The sequence below is a fragment of the Mercenaria mercenaria genome, chromosome 5 (genome assembly GCF_021730395.1).
Source record: "Mercenaria mercenaria strain notata chromosome 5, MADL_Memer_1, whole genome shotgun sequence".
NCBI lineage: Eukaryota > Metazoa > Mollusca > Bivalvia > Venerida > Veneridae > Mercenaria > Mercenaria mercenaria.
In genome coordinates this window covers 1,061,745-1,080,716 of record NC_069365.1, presented here as the reverse complement: position 1 = coordinate 1,080,716, position 18,972 = coordinate 1,061,745, and the positions used below count along the sequence as shown (strand labels likewise).

Genomic DNA, 18,972 nt, shown 5'->3' with positions numbered 1-18,972 from the left:
AATATCTCTTACTGACCTATTGTTGCTAATATTATTTGTACCTACATGCAGTATCAAAAATTCAACATTAGTTAAAGAAATGACTTTTTGATCAAAAAGATGTTGCAATTTACCTATAGTTGCCCCCCCCCCCCCAAAAGACAAATTAGTAACACCTTCAATATGTGGTAAATGCTTCACTATGGAATCCCCAACAATGAGAACTTTACGGATTTTGTGACAGTCTGCAAAGAACAAACAAGTATTAAAAACATGCAAAATTAATCATCACATTAAATTAAATTATTATAAAGACAGTATGAGTAAAACAAATAATTAGAACTGTCTTTACTTTCGAACTGAGTTTGCTTCTCAGTTTACTGTCAAGTATACACTGGACATGCCTAAGTAACTATTCTGACTATCATAGGAAATAATTTAAAACTATATATACACTTTCGTATTCTAATCTATACTTAGACAATAAACATAACGCAAATGAGTATACAATCTGAAAAGTCTTAAAACATGATAAACAGAACCACGTGATCCTACCCAGTGATGTCAAAACTGCCACTGTAAGTAGGATCGTCTCCCCTTCTTAAGGTCGAAGACAAACACTCGTATCATGAAAATAAGACTCAACATTTTGAAAACCCATCTGCTTCAAAAATGCCTCTCTGTAAGTTGCTAGATATAAACTTAGACACTCTAACCTTGTCTGACAAAGTAAATTCTAGGTACTTTTTGTAACAATCAGATTTCCAGTCCCCCAAATTTTGAATAATGTCAGCTGGTAAATTTAAACGAAAGGCTAATGTTGTAAAACCACGACGAAAACTATGAGTCGAGTACTTGGAAGGATCCAGGCCTATCTGTGAAATTACCAAACGTAACTGTTTCAAGAACATACGGTATGAAACCAATTTGTCAGATTTCAAAACAAACAGTGGCGAGGCATGAGACCTGGGAATCAAGGAAATCATGTTATTATAGGCTGTAACTGGACACAATGGTGAATGAGGAATAGGTGCCAGAGGGAACTGAAGCACTCTTTCCCCTTGCTGAATGGTCTTGGACCACTTTATGGTTACTAACAGTCCTAACTCGGATTGCATAACATCCCTACTGAGTAAAAATTTTGGATTTATTAAATCATGTCTGGAAGTGGGTACTAAGTTTGATTTTCTGGCCAAAAGAAAAAAGGCGAAAAGGAAAAGACACCAGTAAACATAACTATCAGCCTTTGAAAAATCTAAAACTTTATGAATCTGTAACAGAATACCTGGAAAAATAGGCTCTGCTCGCTTCACCATATGACACTTTGATTTTGCTATGCCTTTTAAGGATAAATTTAAAAAAAAATATTAATTTGCTCTGTTTTAGCTCCTAAGATTAGGTGCATGTTTCTAACTCCACTGATGTAATTTTTAATTGAATCGACAGATTTAAATGTCCTACACAAAAACTGAGCATATAATTGTAATGTTAATGTATCAACTGATATAGCACATACTTTAAAATAAGTACAAAACAATAAAAAGGATTTCCATTGTATATTTAAATTTTTTTCTGGATCCTTCTGCATAAGCATTCCGGTTTGAGTAAGCAAGTTCATCTTTTAATTCTTTAATCTGGGTCTCTGAAATTTAAATTTTATTACCAATTATTTAAAAACTGGAAATCTGAGTATTTAAATACATGTTCCTGTAACCTGAAATCTTTGACCGTTGAGTGAAAGATTTGTTTATACTTGTCATCCTTATGCCATCTTGATAAACAATCTGAAATACGGTTCTCCTCTGAACAAATATGCTGAGCACGAATTTCAAACTCATAAACTGCTGCTATGAAGCAAATTTCTCTCAAACAAGACTGAAGAAAGGTACATTTGGATTTACCAGTGTTGAGTGTAATGCACCCTGACTGATTGTCACATAGGACCACTATTCGGTGATGTTTAAACTTTTCACCCCACAGATGTAGACAAACTACCAAGGCTAACATCTCCAGAGCACCTATATGTAATTTTTTGTCCAAGATACTACTTGGAAACTGAGTATGGAAAAATTTTCCATTCCAGAAACCCCCGCAGCCATCTAAACATGCATCAGATCAGAAAATTTGATCAGGCTCTGACCAATCACCTAATGATAACATGGAAACTCCATTGTAAAGTAGTAGGAAAGTATCCCACCAAAGTAAATCTTTCCTTACCTCCGTTGGAATTAACACCTGCTTTGACCTTTCCATATTATACAATTCATTCAACCAATTAAGTAACCTGGATACAAATACCCTACTTGGTTTGACGCAAACACCAATGAAATTGAGTTTACCAAGCAATTGTTGGACTTCCTTTAAATTGGCTGAAAACTTATGTAACCAAGATTTAATTAGGCCTGTAATTTCAATTAGTCTCTGTGGTGTTATTTCCATTGTCATTGCGTTAGAGTTGAATAAAACACCAAGAAATGACATAATCTGACAAGGGGGACAACTCTTACTAACCTGCTCTCTCTAATACTCGACCTAATGTCAAGTAAGCAAATTCTGCATGCTGTGGTTTTTCAACCCCAGCAAAGTCATCTAAATAGTTTAAAACAGATAAGGATAATGATAAAAGAATAAAAGCAATAGCACTGGTGACTCGTTGGCAAATTTGAGCCGCGCTTCTCAAACCCATGGACAACACTACATCACAGAAAACATGTTTATTCCAGACATATGAAACTAGATTGTAACTGCCCGGACAAATATAAATCTGTCTATAGGCTCTGGATAAATCCTTCTTAAACATAAGGCAATTTTGACCTTTGGCAACTATTAAACGTGCAAAATCATCCACTTTTAAAAATAAAAAGGCTACTTGTTCACCTAAATAAACATCTTTATCAATGAAACTGTTTACAGCACATCGAGTTGCACTACTTAAGTCTAAAATAACCCTTCTGTCTGAAATATCCTTCTTTGGAACGGTATTTAGAGGAGAAATCAGCAAATTGCTAGAAAATGGATTGGACTTAAATGGACCAATAATAGCATCTTCATTCATCTCCTTAATTAAATACTCTGACATTTGCTTTGGAAATTCATTGGCACCTTGATAATTTTTATATTGCCACACTGGTTTGGGAAGGGGAAACAAACTATCATCTCCTGTGAAACCTATTGGAAATCCAAATTCAGTCAAATCGCAAACCAGTAAATCTTTATAACCAAAATTCTCAAGATTTCGTCTCAAATAATCTGTGTCTATTTTATCATTTACTTTAAAACGACACCCTTCAAAATTATGCTTGCCCGATTGTTTTACTAATTCATGCATTCTAATTCTATCATTAACTTTCAAAAAACTGGGACTTTTCTTGACCTGAATACATAATTTGCAAGTATTTGTATGTGAAGTAAATGGAACACTTGTTGTATCAAAATTATCAATGGAAATGACCTCGTGGTTGCAAATTTTATCAATTTTCTTTGTTTTGGTATAACAAAATTTTGGTAAAAAAATGTCTTCTATTTTATTTTCAAAAGACAATATTGTATTAACCAGTCAAGCGGTCATGTGAACACATTCACTAGAACTTTCTGGATGCTGCAGTTTTTTGCGTTTTTTTTGCCAGCAAGTAGCACAAATATGTTGTGCTAGTCTCATCTGGCCCTTGACAACTACCATATGACCTGATTTATGTTGACATTTGTTTCTTTGATATAGAGAACAGAACCAAACTGGTGATTCATCTTTGCTCTCTTCTGTTTTTGTATCATATTTGGGTTTAAATTGTGATTTACTTTTGAATCCACCCGGGTTACCCTTGACCGTTGGCCCTGACTTATGTAAAATTGCCACTTCTAAATAATGAAAATCGTTTGATCATGATTTTTCACCCAATTCTATCTCTCTGAGCACAGCGGCATAATAAGATTTTAGAATGGAAAAGCTGTATGTGGAACTCAGATCCATTAAACGCTTCAATAATTTTAATCTACCACTTCTTTCCTTGGACTTAATATGTTTTTCTGATATTATTTCAAGTTCCCCGGCTACAAAAAGATTCAAATTTAGATCTTGAAAAGAAATATGCCTACTAACAAACTCATACCGAAGTTGGGAGTGTGGATATTTTTGTGCGAATTTTACTTTGTCAGAACTTTTGGCTTTAATACCAGACTTTTTACTTTTTGATTTCTTTGTAGATTTCTTGTGTTTCTTTTTTGTCTCTATTTCAGAATCTGAACTACTTTCGGTATCACTACTGTCACTGGAACTGGTGGTACTAGAGTCTGTTTCTGACTCTGAGTCACTGTCCGAATTTGACACATCCAAATCAGGGTCTGTTAGACCTAGTTGTTTCATCTGCTGGTTTACCTTCTTTGAAAGCTTACTGTTTTTTCTTAGAGTATTTATTGTGACCCGGCCTTCCGACTTGTTATGATTTGGCAATTTTGGCCGTTTTGGTGTTGGAACTGGGGGTGGATTAGGTTCAATATCAAGTTGATAAACAGCATTACCTTCCTCTTTCAGCTGCTTCACTTCTAGTTGTTTACGTCGCAACTGCGCCCGTAACTCTTCCTTCTTTCTTGTCTTCAAAATCTCCTGTTTTTCCGCCTCGGCTGCCTCGATCGCCTGCTCTATGAGACGCATTTCCTCGTCTTCTTCCTTGCTCGTAGCGAGATCACCATTTTCATGAGTTTCTTTAGTATGACTCATTTGTGTATCTTCCGGTTCTAAGGAGGCCCCGCCTGAGGTGTTCGTTGTTATAACTGGTTCGTGCTTTATACTATTATCAAACACTTCAACGTCTAGCTCGATTCCTTCGTGCATTTTCTTATAATCTTGTCTTTTTGTATTTCTCTTGTTGGCCGTGGCCATACTCAGTCACTATCACTTCACAAATCAAAGTCCGCAAAATTCACAAATAAAGTCAAAACGTATTATTTATACGCCACTTATAGTGCTTATTCCACTCCTTTCCACGTTTTACATTATTTCAGTGCTGTATCTTTCATATCCGATATAATTTAATTTTTTAACGTGTTGGGATACTGTTGAATCCCAAAAACTACTACTAATTTTTCGAAAAAGAACGTGTGATCAGTTCGAAGACAAAAACAACAGTGAAGAAGAGAGTTAATTCTAAACAAAGGACTGGCCTCACACTACGTCAGAAACCGCGGGGAAATACAGTCTAATGCGCCAAGACTAAACCAATCAAAAAGTACGAAACAAAATGTAATTCAGAACTACGACCAATGAAATTTAATAACTCAAAAATTATGGACTGGTTTATTCTAACCATTTTCAAGAAAGGTAATTACAGACAAGAGTAAGTAAACATGTATAGCAAGAGTTATCACTCGCTAATTAAATATTTTAAAGTTAAACCTTAAAATAAACCTATGACTGATCTTTTTGTAATGTAATTTACGGCCCATGGTCTCAACGTATAGGAAATATATTATAACAGACGACAGAATGATTAAAAGTCTGCATTGTAATTTATTTATCATCATACATGTGTATAAGAACTACTGATGAGTAAAAGGGATATTTCATTCCAATCTTAGAAAAGTAAAAAATTGTTAGTTTATTGACATCCTATTTCCTTTCGGATGAAATAGATACTTTACAACGAAATAAAACAAGTGTCATTAACAACAAAATAAAACAAGTGACGTTAACAACGAAATAAAACAAGTGTCATTAACAACGAAATAAAACAAGTGGCATATTGGAGTTTGTCAAGCTCAGGTTCTCAGGCCACATTTTTACCTATATTTGCTTTTTTTACAAAAAAATCAGAGACTATTTATATTTGATAGAACAGTATCAGCTCAAATAATCTTGACAAAACATTGAGAAAAGTATAAGCAGATAACTTTACCACATATGTGTTTGAAATTGTTAATAAATGGTTTTCTGATATGTAAACGTCTGTCTGCACAATATTTGTATGCAAATAATGACATACATATGTTTAGGAACGTTCTACCACTAATACAGAACTACTGTTGTTTTATGTCGTTTAACCAAGAAGTCGTGACTGCGGAACCCAATAGAATAATGGTTGAGTTTCTGCGTACCTTGGTTTATTTTGTCCAGAACCCTGAATGATAAGTATTAGGGTTTGAGATTGGTTATGGTTTAAGACCTGACTGGTTATAGTATTTTAATTTGGTCATAGGTAAGCTCACCTTGTAGCGTCTTTTATAATTGGACTCCTATGGACGAACACATAACTCAATGGAAAGACTGTATAAGTTATGGTGGCTGATTTTTGCCATTTCGTTCAGTTGCAAAGACACAACGACACACGTCGTGAGGGCGCCCCGCCAGACATCGTCAAACATTTCTATATACTTCCATTATATGACTTTTTGGCGTGTATGACCTTCCATAAATCGAGCATTTATATCAAATCACATTCTTTTCAAGAACTATTTCAGTTTAACCAAGTTAAGAAGCTAAAATCGTATGTATAGTTATACTTGAGTATTTTCACGTGATCCCCAGTTTACATCACTGGCATGACGGAAGAAAACCGTTTCATGATTCTTTGTTCAATACCCGTCAGATGTAGCAGTTATTGCCAGAATGTATGATAAAATTCAAACCACACGACAAAGGTTTGTTTACATTACTGACCAACTGACTGAACATTTCCTAATTCCAGGTATACGCTTACCTTATTCCCAGTAAGTTCCCCGTCATTGTTTTTAAATTGATGGTCTCTGACCTATGAAGGAATGTTTTTATTACATTTTCTCACTTTTAAAGTTACATTTCATGCATGATCCAATTAAAAAAATAACAACGCTTCTTGAGTTTGTTTACATTACTGACCAACGGACTAAACATTTCCTAATTCCAGGTATACGGTTACCTCATTCCCAGTGAATTCTCTGTAATTTATTGAACTGCTTGTCTCAGACCAAGAGCGACATGACAACATCTGTCTGGGCGACGTCCAGCGGAGCAAGGTTCAAAACTCCATCAAAATCAAGTTGTTAAATACCCTGTCACTGAACAGTCTTTAGATTACTTTTGAATTTAACCATAATTTCCAAATAACAATGATTTATCAAATAATTTACAAAGTTTATGATAACAGTAGCCCTGCTGAAGAAGCTTTCTGACAATAGTCTGGCAAATCTTGGTCTAACAGTACTATAGGAACAAGAACGGGAGCCATTACGTCTAGTTGCTTAATGGCGGACAAGTTATTGGACACTCTTTTTTCACGTTTGATGGCCACAGAGGTCTAAACTAAAGCTGATTGTTTGCTTAGATTTCATTGTGGATGTATTTTTGAAAATGGAACAAAAAGTTATATTTGATGAAGTAAATCTCGATTTTAATATGATCAGTACTACCAGGTTACTGTAGTGCGATTATGTGTTGTGATTTTGCAGTAACCAATGTGACAAGAGAAATATCTCTTACAAGATACATGACCCCTAATTCTGTCGTAATTTGTTGTCAGTGTTACAATAATCCTAAAAGAGTTAAAGGATTTATACTCTTAAACAAGTCTAGCTATCTGAAAATTATCACTCTTATGTAGAATACATAAGGGAAATCCTTTAGTACTTTGTGATATATAGAATATCAATAAGCATCACAGATTATCTATCGAGATAACATGGAATGCGGTTAAAGGCATTGTCTAAGTATCTGCGTAAATGTATGCAAATTAGGAACCAAGTACACAGCTGGTATTTTATCATGTTAAATCTAATCTGTTTTTTTTTTACTGTAATGCACCATTCGACTCACTTGCTTTCTTCGCACGTTTGAACGAAACACAAATAGAGACAGTAAAATGAAGAAATATCAGAATATTTTATTTTTATGTAACCCATCGCTTAAATTCGATGTTGCAGTTTTCGCACAGATTCATCTAACGCCCAGTTGCAAAGATAACAACTAAACATGTTCTCATATAGCATCAATATATAAGTACAACTCGCTGATGTGTCTTGTAATAAACTTGGAGGAAGTTTTAAATATCCAACCAACGATTAATTAGAGAATTGATCGAGCTGCAAACATAACTTTTCCTGGATCCATCTTGTTTAGTCAAGTCTATAAGACAAATGAGGCAGAATGTATAAACAAGGTAATATTTTTGTTTTGTTATTTGTCTCTTTTTCTTTCTTCAGACATTGTGATCTTGTGTTCGGTATTAATGCAATGTAATGAGGTTTTGTACTTCAGCATTTCAACCATAGAAGTAGTTAAAACCATAATTACGAAGTAAATCTGTGTTAGATCTAATACACATGATTTCGGACAAAAAAAAAAAAAAAAAAAAAAAAAAAAAAAAACAACATTCTGACACATTCATACATAAAATGTAGCACTTCTATTGTAATGTAATACCTAGGTTTATACTTTTCTATTTTGGTATTTCTTTCAGATAATTAAGATTTAACTGTACATTTCAAAATTCAGACGAAACTTGTCAATTTTGCAGTAGCTTCAGGGTGTAAAACGTCCGTGAATTAATTACTTTTACGGAAGTGAAATAATGGAGAGTTTGAGATTTCAACCTTCGCCTTCCCCTTCAACGTCTCTTGCGAAGTTAACGTATGAAGTAGAAGTTCGATTAAAATTCCTTGAGATTTCAAAGTTTAGAATGAACCTTACTTCATTTAATCCGCCTATTCAATTTATCCGTAATTATGATCATTTTTTTCGTGCATTTTGATATCAATTGTCCAAAAGGGCACGGCTTTTACAAGAGGTTTTAAAAATGAAAATTAAATAAAAGCATTTCAGTTTATATGATTATGGCATGGATAACACTGCGATTACGATAAAAAAAGCGAAACAATGTGTACAATGTAAAAACTCGTTGGTGTTGCTCCAAACATTTAGATTTTATATATAATGATGTCAGTATACAATGTACGATTGTAAATCATACATTAGAGGAAATAAAAATGATAATCATATCAACGTATTTTATTGTTGATGGTGTTCTTGAAAGATGATGCAGTTAATATTTTTCAAACAAAAACATGAAACACCAACTATTTCAAATGCATTTGTCGAAGTACTTTGAAATTAAGTTAAATATATGCGATAAAGTATAAAGGACAGTTTCACCCGTCATGTTGCTGACTAGAATTTCATATTTTTCTTAAAGGCTTTATTTTTCATTTTGAATTGGCACTTTGTACATCGAATTTCTTAAAAGACACATTTTACTTGTAGACACTCATAAACAATGTACCTGATGAAAGTTTAACCTTTTAAAAGATATGTTGATAACATGAGTCAATATACACAAGTTATGAATACATGTAACAAGCGCATTGAAACAAAATGTAAGATATTCTCGTAATATCATACGTTTTGGCATCATGACACTCTGCATGACTCTGTATAATGCGAAACAGTCAAGAAATGTTAGGTGGAGACGGAAATTGTCGCACAAAATAACATGTGGGCATATACATGTATTTGTTTGAATATACTATTTTATAAGTAAAGCATGTGCTGATCCAGGAATTTCGGTTAGGGGGACACCAACTTTAAAGAGGGGGGTCACCCATTTCAGGGCTCGTGGGTGTGGGGGGTCACAGCGAGTTTCAAGACCGATTTTCTTTGTAAAATGTAGGAATCAAAGGGAGATTGACCCACAATGCTCCTCCGCCAGGCTCTGGGTCCGTGCATGTAAAGAATGGAATTATCCCATACGGCTAACAGGAAACTCGCATAATGATATCATAGATCTGAAATTGTCTGATACTTCAGAAGAATTTTCCGTCTTACTAGTACCAATTTATGTTTATAATTAAAACGCAACAGTCGTATAAAGTGTCAGACAGAAACGGATTGTTTTTATCAGGAACTGAAAATAAAATGTTCCACAAAATGATAATCGCGCGTAATTATTTATTTTTCAAGTACAGTGACTGTCCTGTCATGTACCTCCATCCAGATTTCAGTCTTTGATGCCGAGTATGGGGACAGAGTAGATGAAAAAAGACTTTTTTTATCCAAAATATATATGAGAGACGTTGAAGGGGAAGGCGAAGGTTGAAATCTCAAACTCTCTAATGTGTCTGCTGTGTTTTCCTGTATAATCCTTTATAAACTCAATATACTCTATGATCAGGAGAGAGGCTGCCCAAGTGGCGGGCTAAGGGTCTTGTTCCCGCTCTCAAGAGCTGAAACTTAATAAGCTTTGTTAAGAGTTAGTTTGAAATATATTTATAATTAAGAAATGTTGTTAAATAGATCAGTAAACAGAAATGTTTTAAAAGACTTTTTGAACATTGATTATATTCATGAAATTAGACTGAACATTTATAAGTAACTGTGCATTGCTCTTCGTAGTAAATAAAAATGTTAGAACTGTCCTAATGTGTTGTGTTCAAGACAAGCTTCACGTACAACGTGCTACGTTACAAGCCCTTTTATGGCGCCGTAGACCAGGATGTCGAATTCTACAATGGGTTGTCGCGGGATCAATATGCAAGTACTACCACTATACAATGACACGCCGAGAATGATGTGATGCCGCTAACAGTAAGACCTTTATTTTCATACATAGTTCTTACAAAATACAAGCTTTTTCGGTTTTAAAAACAAGAAATTAAACAAAAATGTACTTGACAAACTTTTATATTCAGTTGAGTTCGTAAGGAATCATGACGAAATTTTATTATGATAAGATTGTTGAGTTATAAAAAGTAGCAAAATGCTGAAAAATAGTAAAGGATTAAAGAAACGCAAGGGAACCTCAAATGTATATATTTGTATGATATAAAGATCCTATTTTTTGTTGTTTATGCATATTTCATTCTGTAAATAGTCATTTTATTGATACCCAATGGTGCATTCTTATATTGTAATTGTAAAGGAAAAGCTATGGAAGCTTAAATTCCTTGAAACCATTTTAATAGTATTAAATGGTGTATCCTCTATAATGTGTCCATTTTCGATATGGATACTAGTAATTAAAACTATAGAGATGCTGTGCTTTCGCACGGGTTGAACGTTTAAGTACACGTTTATTTAAGGCACTTTTGGGAGCAATTTTATTGACTATTTATTACTTGTATATAGATTCATCGGAGTACAGTTATTTTGATTTGAGTGTTAAAAATTAATTAAGCTGAATTGATATATTTGTTTCGTAGCCTCAATGTAGGCTTGTCAACCGCGTCTAGAGAAGACGATGTGTTGTGATATAATAAAAAAAATCCCTTTAGGTGTAGAGTTGATTTGCTCTATGTTGTACATGTAGTACATGTTTTAAATTTGTAATATTAATACAAATAGGCTCAGGGATTAGGTATGAATGTTAAAATCGCCACTATACTAGGTTCAGTATGTAGACTGTTTGTATTGAAAGTAACAGTTTGTGGTCATTCATGGGTATAAATATTCAGCTGTTCGTGAAGTAAGAGAGATTTTATACTCTATCATTGTTATGCATGTAGAAGCATAACTGATTATTGTCTATAATTTGTGTAAATATTGATTTCAGTATGTGTTTTGTTTGCTTGCAAATTTGTTTATTTCTATGTAAGGTGTCATACGGTATAATATTTGACGTTTTGCTAGCGTTTCTTCTCTTGTGTGAAATACTGATTTTGTCCGTTGTCTATTTTAGACTATAGACTTTAAAGAAATTGATACAAGCTTGTACTTAATATTAAGAACTACGAAGTTTAAAAAGACTTGATAGCTTATGCTCACATGTTCATGCGAACATTCCGGTAAAGGATTTAGAAATAAAGACAGTTCTAACACAACATTTGTAAACAGTGACCTACTACAAAATAATGTGAACTTGGCAATTCAGATAAAAACAGTGATAAATAAACGTAACATTCACATTTAAAATTGATAGAAATGGAGAGACATTTCAGTGAATTTCTTACTACGAAGTTATTTTATTCAGATTAAAACGCAATGAATGGACTTAGCATGCACAGTAGCATAATTATTAAATCAAATGCATATTATTGAATGGCAAGCTGAAACAACAGAAAGTTAACATGACATTAAATCGCAGATCTTTAGAAAATTTTAGTACACAGAGGAATGAAACCACGACTATCGAGTTGGATATGGTACGATGAAGTTTTGGCGATTCAACCATCATGATAACATCTCCTTTGATGGATATCGTTTAACAACGATGAACGATGGCAGTGGACATTCTTATGAATCTGACGGATCGAGAACTACCGACTGCTGATACCATGGTCATGTAACGTTATACTACGGTTGAATCAATGGTTATGTGCAGTAGATGTCAATTCCACCAGCCAACTGGGAACACCAATGGAAAATTTCTCATTGCATTTGTTTAACTTTATTTCTTTTATCACTTATTTTTTTTAACCCTCTAGAGCCCAATGTTGCACTGGTGCAACATAACCGTTAAGAAGCGTATCCACAGAACAGATATTGCCAATTTCATGTGTACACCCTCTTTTTAGTGGTGGCTGACCCTAACGAGTAGCGGGATTTAGCCGCAGCTAATGGCTACGTTTTCATGAGTTGCGTCCCTTTGATGCAAATACGCCATTTGTCCAATGTAAAGTCGGACCGAAAAGGATATTAATTTCAACGTCTATATTTCAAAATAAATGGTAAGTAAATAGGTTTTTTTTGTGTTTAATCATTCAAGTAAAACTGGATACATCATTTTGCCTCATTGATGACCTTGTATCTTGCATGTTTTTTATAGGAAAAAAAATACCAATGGACTGTTGCACAAGTGCAACGTTGGGCTTTTGTGGAAAATGAGATTTCAGGCCCAGTGCAAACAATTATACTTCAAATCAATTATTTGTAGCTAAATGTCACTGAAACTTTCAATTCAGTTTTATATTTTAATTGCCTGACTATTTTTTAGACTTAGTCAGCAAAAAATGCTTGTGACATGAGTAATTCTATGAGGAAAATCCTTCGGGTCTGGCCTATTTCTATAAATAAGCCTTTATATTCGACTTAAGATGCAATAAAAAATTAAAACGTAAAATGTCAAAACTGTCGAATATTGAATGGAAAATGGTGCATGTAAAAGCTTATTTATAGAACTAGGTCTAGCGGGGATTTTGACCCTGATCTCCTGGGCGACGGCCGAACACTTAACTCGAGTGACGTTTACTTACTTACTTGGCAGCTTACTACGTCAAATTTACTGATCTTTTTTTGGAAATAGTTGACTTGTCATTTAGACTAAGCTATTTGTTTTGTCTAAGACTTAATAATTCTTTTTTATTTTCAGTCTGTGCAATGGAACTAATGAAAAAAACTGCTAGGCCTAAACGTAGCAAAACTGTGTTACACGCAATTACACCTGTAACTGATACATACTGATTGCCAAGTCTTACACCTATAACCGATACATGCCAATTGCAGTGTTACATGCTGTTACACCAGTTACCGGTACCATGCTTATTGCAAAGTGTTACACGCAGTTACACCTGTTACTGGATACATGCCAATTTCTAAGTGTTACACACAGTTACACCTGTTACCTGATACATGCCGATAGCAAAGTGTTACATCTGTAATCACTACCTGCCGATTTTAAAGAGTTACACGCAGTTACACCTGTTACAAACAGCAAATGGAGGCGAGTGTCTGCTGAGGTTCGCCATGATGGTATTGATCATTTGCCAGAGTTTGGAGAAAAGCGCAAACGATGCAGATTTTCAGGGTGTGATGGGATTACGTATGTTAAGTGTCCCAAATGTGACGTAAATTTATGCTTTGTGCGTCAGAAAAACTGCTTCCGGAACTATCACACATAGACACATATGGACAGATGGGACAGTGAATGATCAATTTACACTAAAAGAGAACTTACTGTAAAGTGTTACTGTTGTAGAATTTAAACTATCATGTACCAAAACTGTGTGCATGTGCATGAAACAAAATACTGTTAATTCAGTTGAAAATATCAAGTTTTGAAATAAAATACGTGTAGATTTTGAAAGGACATCAGTACGTATGCACATAAATAGGTCAAAACTGACTGCCATTGTATTTTAATTGGAATTATATTTATTTATTATTTCATTGTTTATCATTAAATATGTTACACCTGTTAAAAGTATTTTAGCTATTTATTATTTTCTTTAAAACCAGTTTTATGAAAACGTTGCACTGATGCAACGATTCAGCAAAAGCCCAACGTTGCATCAGTGCAACAACAAATTTTTTTTTTATCTACAGTTGGAGGAATAAATTTCTTCCAGTATTGAGTATGTCTACCAAGTGTCTCCTCATAAACAAATTATCAGAATTTTCTTTGAATGTTAACAGGGGTTGGGCTCTAGAGGGTTAAACAAGTTGTTATATCTTATCAACTGATTTTTTTTTCATCCTAGACTAGTACATTGCTTATGATTAAGAAATCACATATTCTTAATATACTATTCAAGAATGTTTATTTTAATAGTAAGGAAACTAAAAATATGTTATCGTGCAGAAAAATGTGTTAACATACAAACTAATGAACTTTCGTATATCCGAGTTTCATGCAATGTTAAACAGAATTTTAATTGTGCTTTCTAATTTCAGAATTTGATGTATTTGTACCTATTGATTCAGAATATCCGTGAAAACACAGACATTGAATGGAATCCCTACGCAAACTGGAGCATTCTAAATATGGAGAATGAAAATGACTTTCATTACGTACAAATGTATTATTGTGAATAGGAATATATCAAATAATGAATGCTACGTACACATATGAAATGATGTTTTCTGTGTAACTTTTATGATGAATTCTGTGTTCAAGTTATAACTTCTTTGTATGTTTAAGCTATGTTAATCTATCATATATTTTAATTTCTAAAACCTAAACAAGTAGGGATTCCTGTTTATTTGATTTCATTGATGTATGCAAGGGAACGAACAATTAAAGGAACATCTCCTGTCTCCTTGATTGGCGTACCCTGTTATATTGACACATTATTCAATTCCCCAATATACAACGTTATAGCTAGTCCATATTAGTTGGATCTTTGAGACTTCTATAATTTTACTGTTTATTTAGTTCATTCAGACATTTTAACCTTTTTTTATTGTTTTTTTTTTTCGTGAAGAAATGAAGGAATTTGTAATGTAATACCTAGGTTTATAATTTTCTATTTTGGTATTTCTTTCGGATAATTAAGATTTAACTGTACATTTCAAAATTCAGACGAAACTTGTCAACTTTGCAGTAGCTTCAGGGTGTAAAACGTCCGTGAATTAATTACTAAGTTTACGGAAGTAAAATAATGTGTCTGCTGTGTTTTCCTGTATAATCCTTTATAAACTCAATATACTCCATGATCAGGAGAGAGGCTGCCCAAGTGGCGGCTAAGGGTCTTGTTCCCGCTCTCAAGAGCTGAAACTTAATAAGCTTTGTTAAGAGTTAGTTTGAAATATATTTATAATTAAGAAATGTTGTTAAATAGATCAGTAAACAGAAATGTTTTAAAAGACTTTTTGAACATTGATTATATTCATGAAATTAGACTGAACATTTATAAGTAACTGTGCATTGCTCTTCGTAGTAAATAAAAATGTTAGAACTGTCCTAATGTGTTGTGTTCAAGACAAGCTTCACGTACAACGTGCTACGTTACACTATCAGTTGCTATGAAATGTTCTTTTTCTTTAAAATAATTTTCAATTCAAGAAGATTTTTGAAAGATGAAATAAAACATACACAATATGATCTCAGTTTTGTTTTAGATGAGATTTGCCGTAATATAATTTATAAAACCATAAAACCATCAATTTATTTCTACTTTCACCGCGGGTTGTCTAACGTCGTGCTAAAATGACATGTTGACGACAAAGAATGATTACAAGAACCATTACAGTGGTTTTATTTTATTATTGATATCCCTAAATAGGTAACTCCATTTACTTTTATTCTATGAGTATTCCATCAGTCATGCATATATAACTATGGTGTTTTATAGTTCAGAACATCACCTATTACGTTAAAGCAAACACTAAAGTTGATTAGAAAAAGTAAATGTAGGACACATATTTTAAGTAAATTGTACCACAAAGATGATACCATTGCTTCTTTTGATACCAATATATGAAGAAATAAGTAAACAAATGGTGTTCATTATATATTTTTGTTTCATTTCTTAAGTTTTTCTTTATTTGTTTCGTCCTGAAGGGAGACATTTCGCCACCTCAGTGCAAAAAGTGGATAACTCCATTGACTTAAAGAAGGATCATTACTCCGCTTTTCATGGAATTACATACTAGTATGGTCATTGCCGTATGAACACATCTGCGGATGTCTCTAAATTGTTTTGTACTTGTAACATGTGTAAATGTTGAGTTCTGCTCAACCCGGGGCTAGAGGGCGTGGACGGTAACATGCATTTCCACTACCGTCCGTGAGCAGACTCAATCAAACCGAGCCTACAACATTTTTGTCGTGTTGAGCGACTTGTGGAGTTTCCACTTTTTTCTATCTTATTCTTTCTTTTGCGCTAAGGTGACGATTTATACACTGCTATATTAATTTGGTAACATCTAACAGATCATTACATTGATTTTCTTTATACTTACAAAGGACTGCCAAATTTACCATTTTTTCTAATATATTTTATTAACTATTTTTGAATCTCCACCTAAGGATATGGCTTTGGTATGGATATCTGATATGTAATGTTTCACTTGTTTCAAAATACTATATGTTACTGCAAAGTCTTGTGTGTAGTTTGCTGGTTTGAAGCATGAAACAGTACGTGAAATACACTGACGAGATATGAAAACGCAACACACATATGCTTGAATATATTTTTATTACAAAAAGTACCACCTTGAATTGTTCAACACACACACACATCTCGATACCTACTGTGTTAATTTTACGGTCTGTTGTGATGATTAAATTTGAACACTATGTGTATAGAGTATCGATATGTGTATGTGTTGAACATTTCAAGGTCGTGCTTTTTGTAGTAAAATATACTCAGGCATATGTTTGTTGCGTTTTCATATCTCGTCAGTGTATTTGGATTAAATAGAATTCCTACTCACTCACTTTTACTTTTGATACTACTACATTATGCATCAGCCCGCCCGCTTAGCTCAATAGGTAAGACCGTTGGTCTACGGATCTCGGGGTCGCGCGTTCGATCCTCGGGCGGGGCGTATGTTCTCCGTGACTATTTGATAAACGACATTGTGTCTGATATCATTAGTCCTCCACCTCTGATTCATGTGGGGAAGTTGGCAGTTACTTGCGGAGAACAGGTTTGTACTGGTACAGAATCCAGGAACACTGGTTAGGTTAACTGCCCGTCGTTACATGACTGAAACACTGTTGAAAAACGGCGTTAAACCCAAATCAAACAAACATTATGCATCACCTCTTGATTCTTTATTCCACTTATCGCGCAATGAACTTATTAAACATGTCTCTTGCAGCAGACATATCGAAAATGGTTAATGTATCAGTCAGCTAAAAGTTTGAAGTCTATTGTTTTATATTTATCTTGAACATCATGGACTTTATTTCTTTTCACACCTGAAGAAGGGGAGAAGAGTAGCCCTCGTTTCCAACATTATTATGTTTAGAAGGCCAGGGACATGTTTTCTTTACATAATAGCATAATCACGACGAAACATTTAAGGCGTCTAAATATTCTGCATCTTCGATAGATAGATATTTCTTATTGTAATATACCAATGCTACTTCTTAACTACGATTTTTAAATGCACTTGTATAGAATAATGGCTACATCGCATTTTGCTTAATGATAATAGCTACAGGGAAAATGTGGTATTAAGTATCACAAAGGGTCAAAGAACCTGTAATAAGTAGATGTAAACATCTCTCATTGAATGTGACACAAATAAGGAAAAATTGAAATAAACAACAAGAAATGCTGGTTTTAACTTCTGTTTTCAGAATTGGCAATTTATTACTTTTATATAACAAACGGAATAAAATAAGAAAATTTTGAAAGTAAAAAATGTGTGCGTAAAAATTTGAACATACTAGAAAAATAGAGAGAAAACAGTAGACGAAGAAGAAATCATTCATGTGCAATCTATAGCAATAGAAACTGCATTATGTGCATATAAGCGTCTCTATACATCTCTGTTTAGAACATATTTACAGAGATACAAACATGGTATAGTCCAATGCAGTGACATTGCAACTGTACAGTTGTTACATTCACGTATCTGTAAAAGTCGATACTGTGATTTCATATTTCATTAATATCATCTGAAACGTTGAATGCACTTAATTAGATTATGCTTTATGCTAATCATTTATCAGAATATGAAAACAATAACTTTTTGTATTAAATCTTATCAGAAGATGAATATTTTCAACTTGTTGTATTTAGTTTTATCCTTATCATTTATCAGAATATGAAAACAATAACTTTTTGTATTAAATCTTATCAGAAGATGAATATTTTCAACTTGTTGTATTAAATGCTTTATCCTTATCATTTATCAGAATATGAAAACAATAACGTTTTATATTTAATGCTTTATCCTTATCATTTATCAGAATATGAAAATAAAAACTTTGTTTTAATTCAAGTACTTGGTAAATTGTGGCCACGAGTTTTTATATTGTAGCCACAACTTAGCATCTTGTGGCCACAAGTAAGTAAATTGTGGCCACGAGTTATTATATTGTGGCAATACAATATAATAACTTGAGGCCACGACTTAGATTAGCCAATCGAAACGACCGTTTTATCTTTGCCGCTGTATAGAAAGGGTAGGGACAGAGTGCGAAATGGACGCGCACAAAAGTGTCTACGTCCCAGCAAAGGGTTCGACAGGAATGGAAGATAGATAGATAGGATGGATGGATGGATGGATGGACAGACGGACGGACGGACGGACGAATTGGATGGTACCTACCTACCTATTTATTTGTCTGTCCATCCGTCCGTCTATCTATCTTCCATTCCTGTCTAACCTTTTGCAGGGACGTAGACACTTTTGTGCGCGTCCAT

General features: G+C 33.8%; 1 protein-coding gene and 1 pseudogene across 1 annotated transcript; both read right to left on the bottom strand.

Annotated features, from left to right (window-relative positions):
* Nucleotides 1–231: 231 nt before the first annotated feature.
* On the bottom strand, nt 232–1,597 carry LOC128556962 (uncharacterized; annotated as a pseudogene).
* A 2,259-nt stretch (nt 1,598–3,856) lies between these two features.
* LOC128556961 (uncharacterized) lies at nt 3,857–4,855 on the bottom strand. Its single transcript, XM_053543137.1, has one exon. The coding sequence runs from the start codon at nt 4,853–4,855 to the stop codon at nt 3,857–3,859; it is 999 nt and encodes a 332-aa protein (XP_053399112.1).
* Between the last annotated feature and the right edge of the window lie 14,117 nt (nt 4,856–18,972).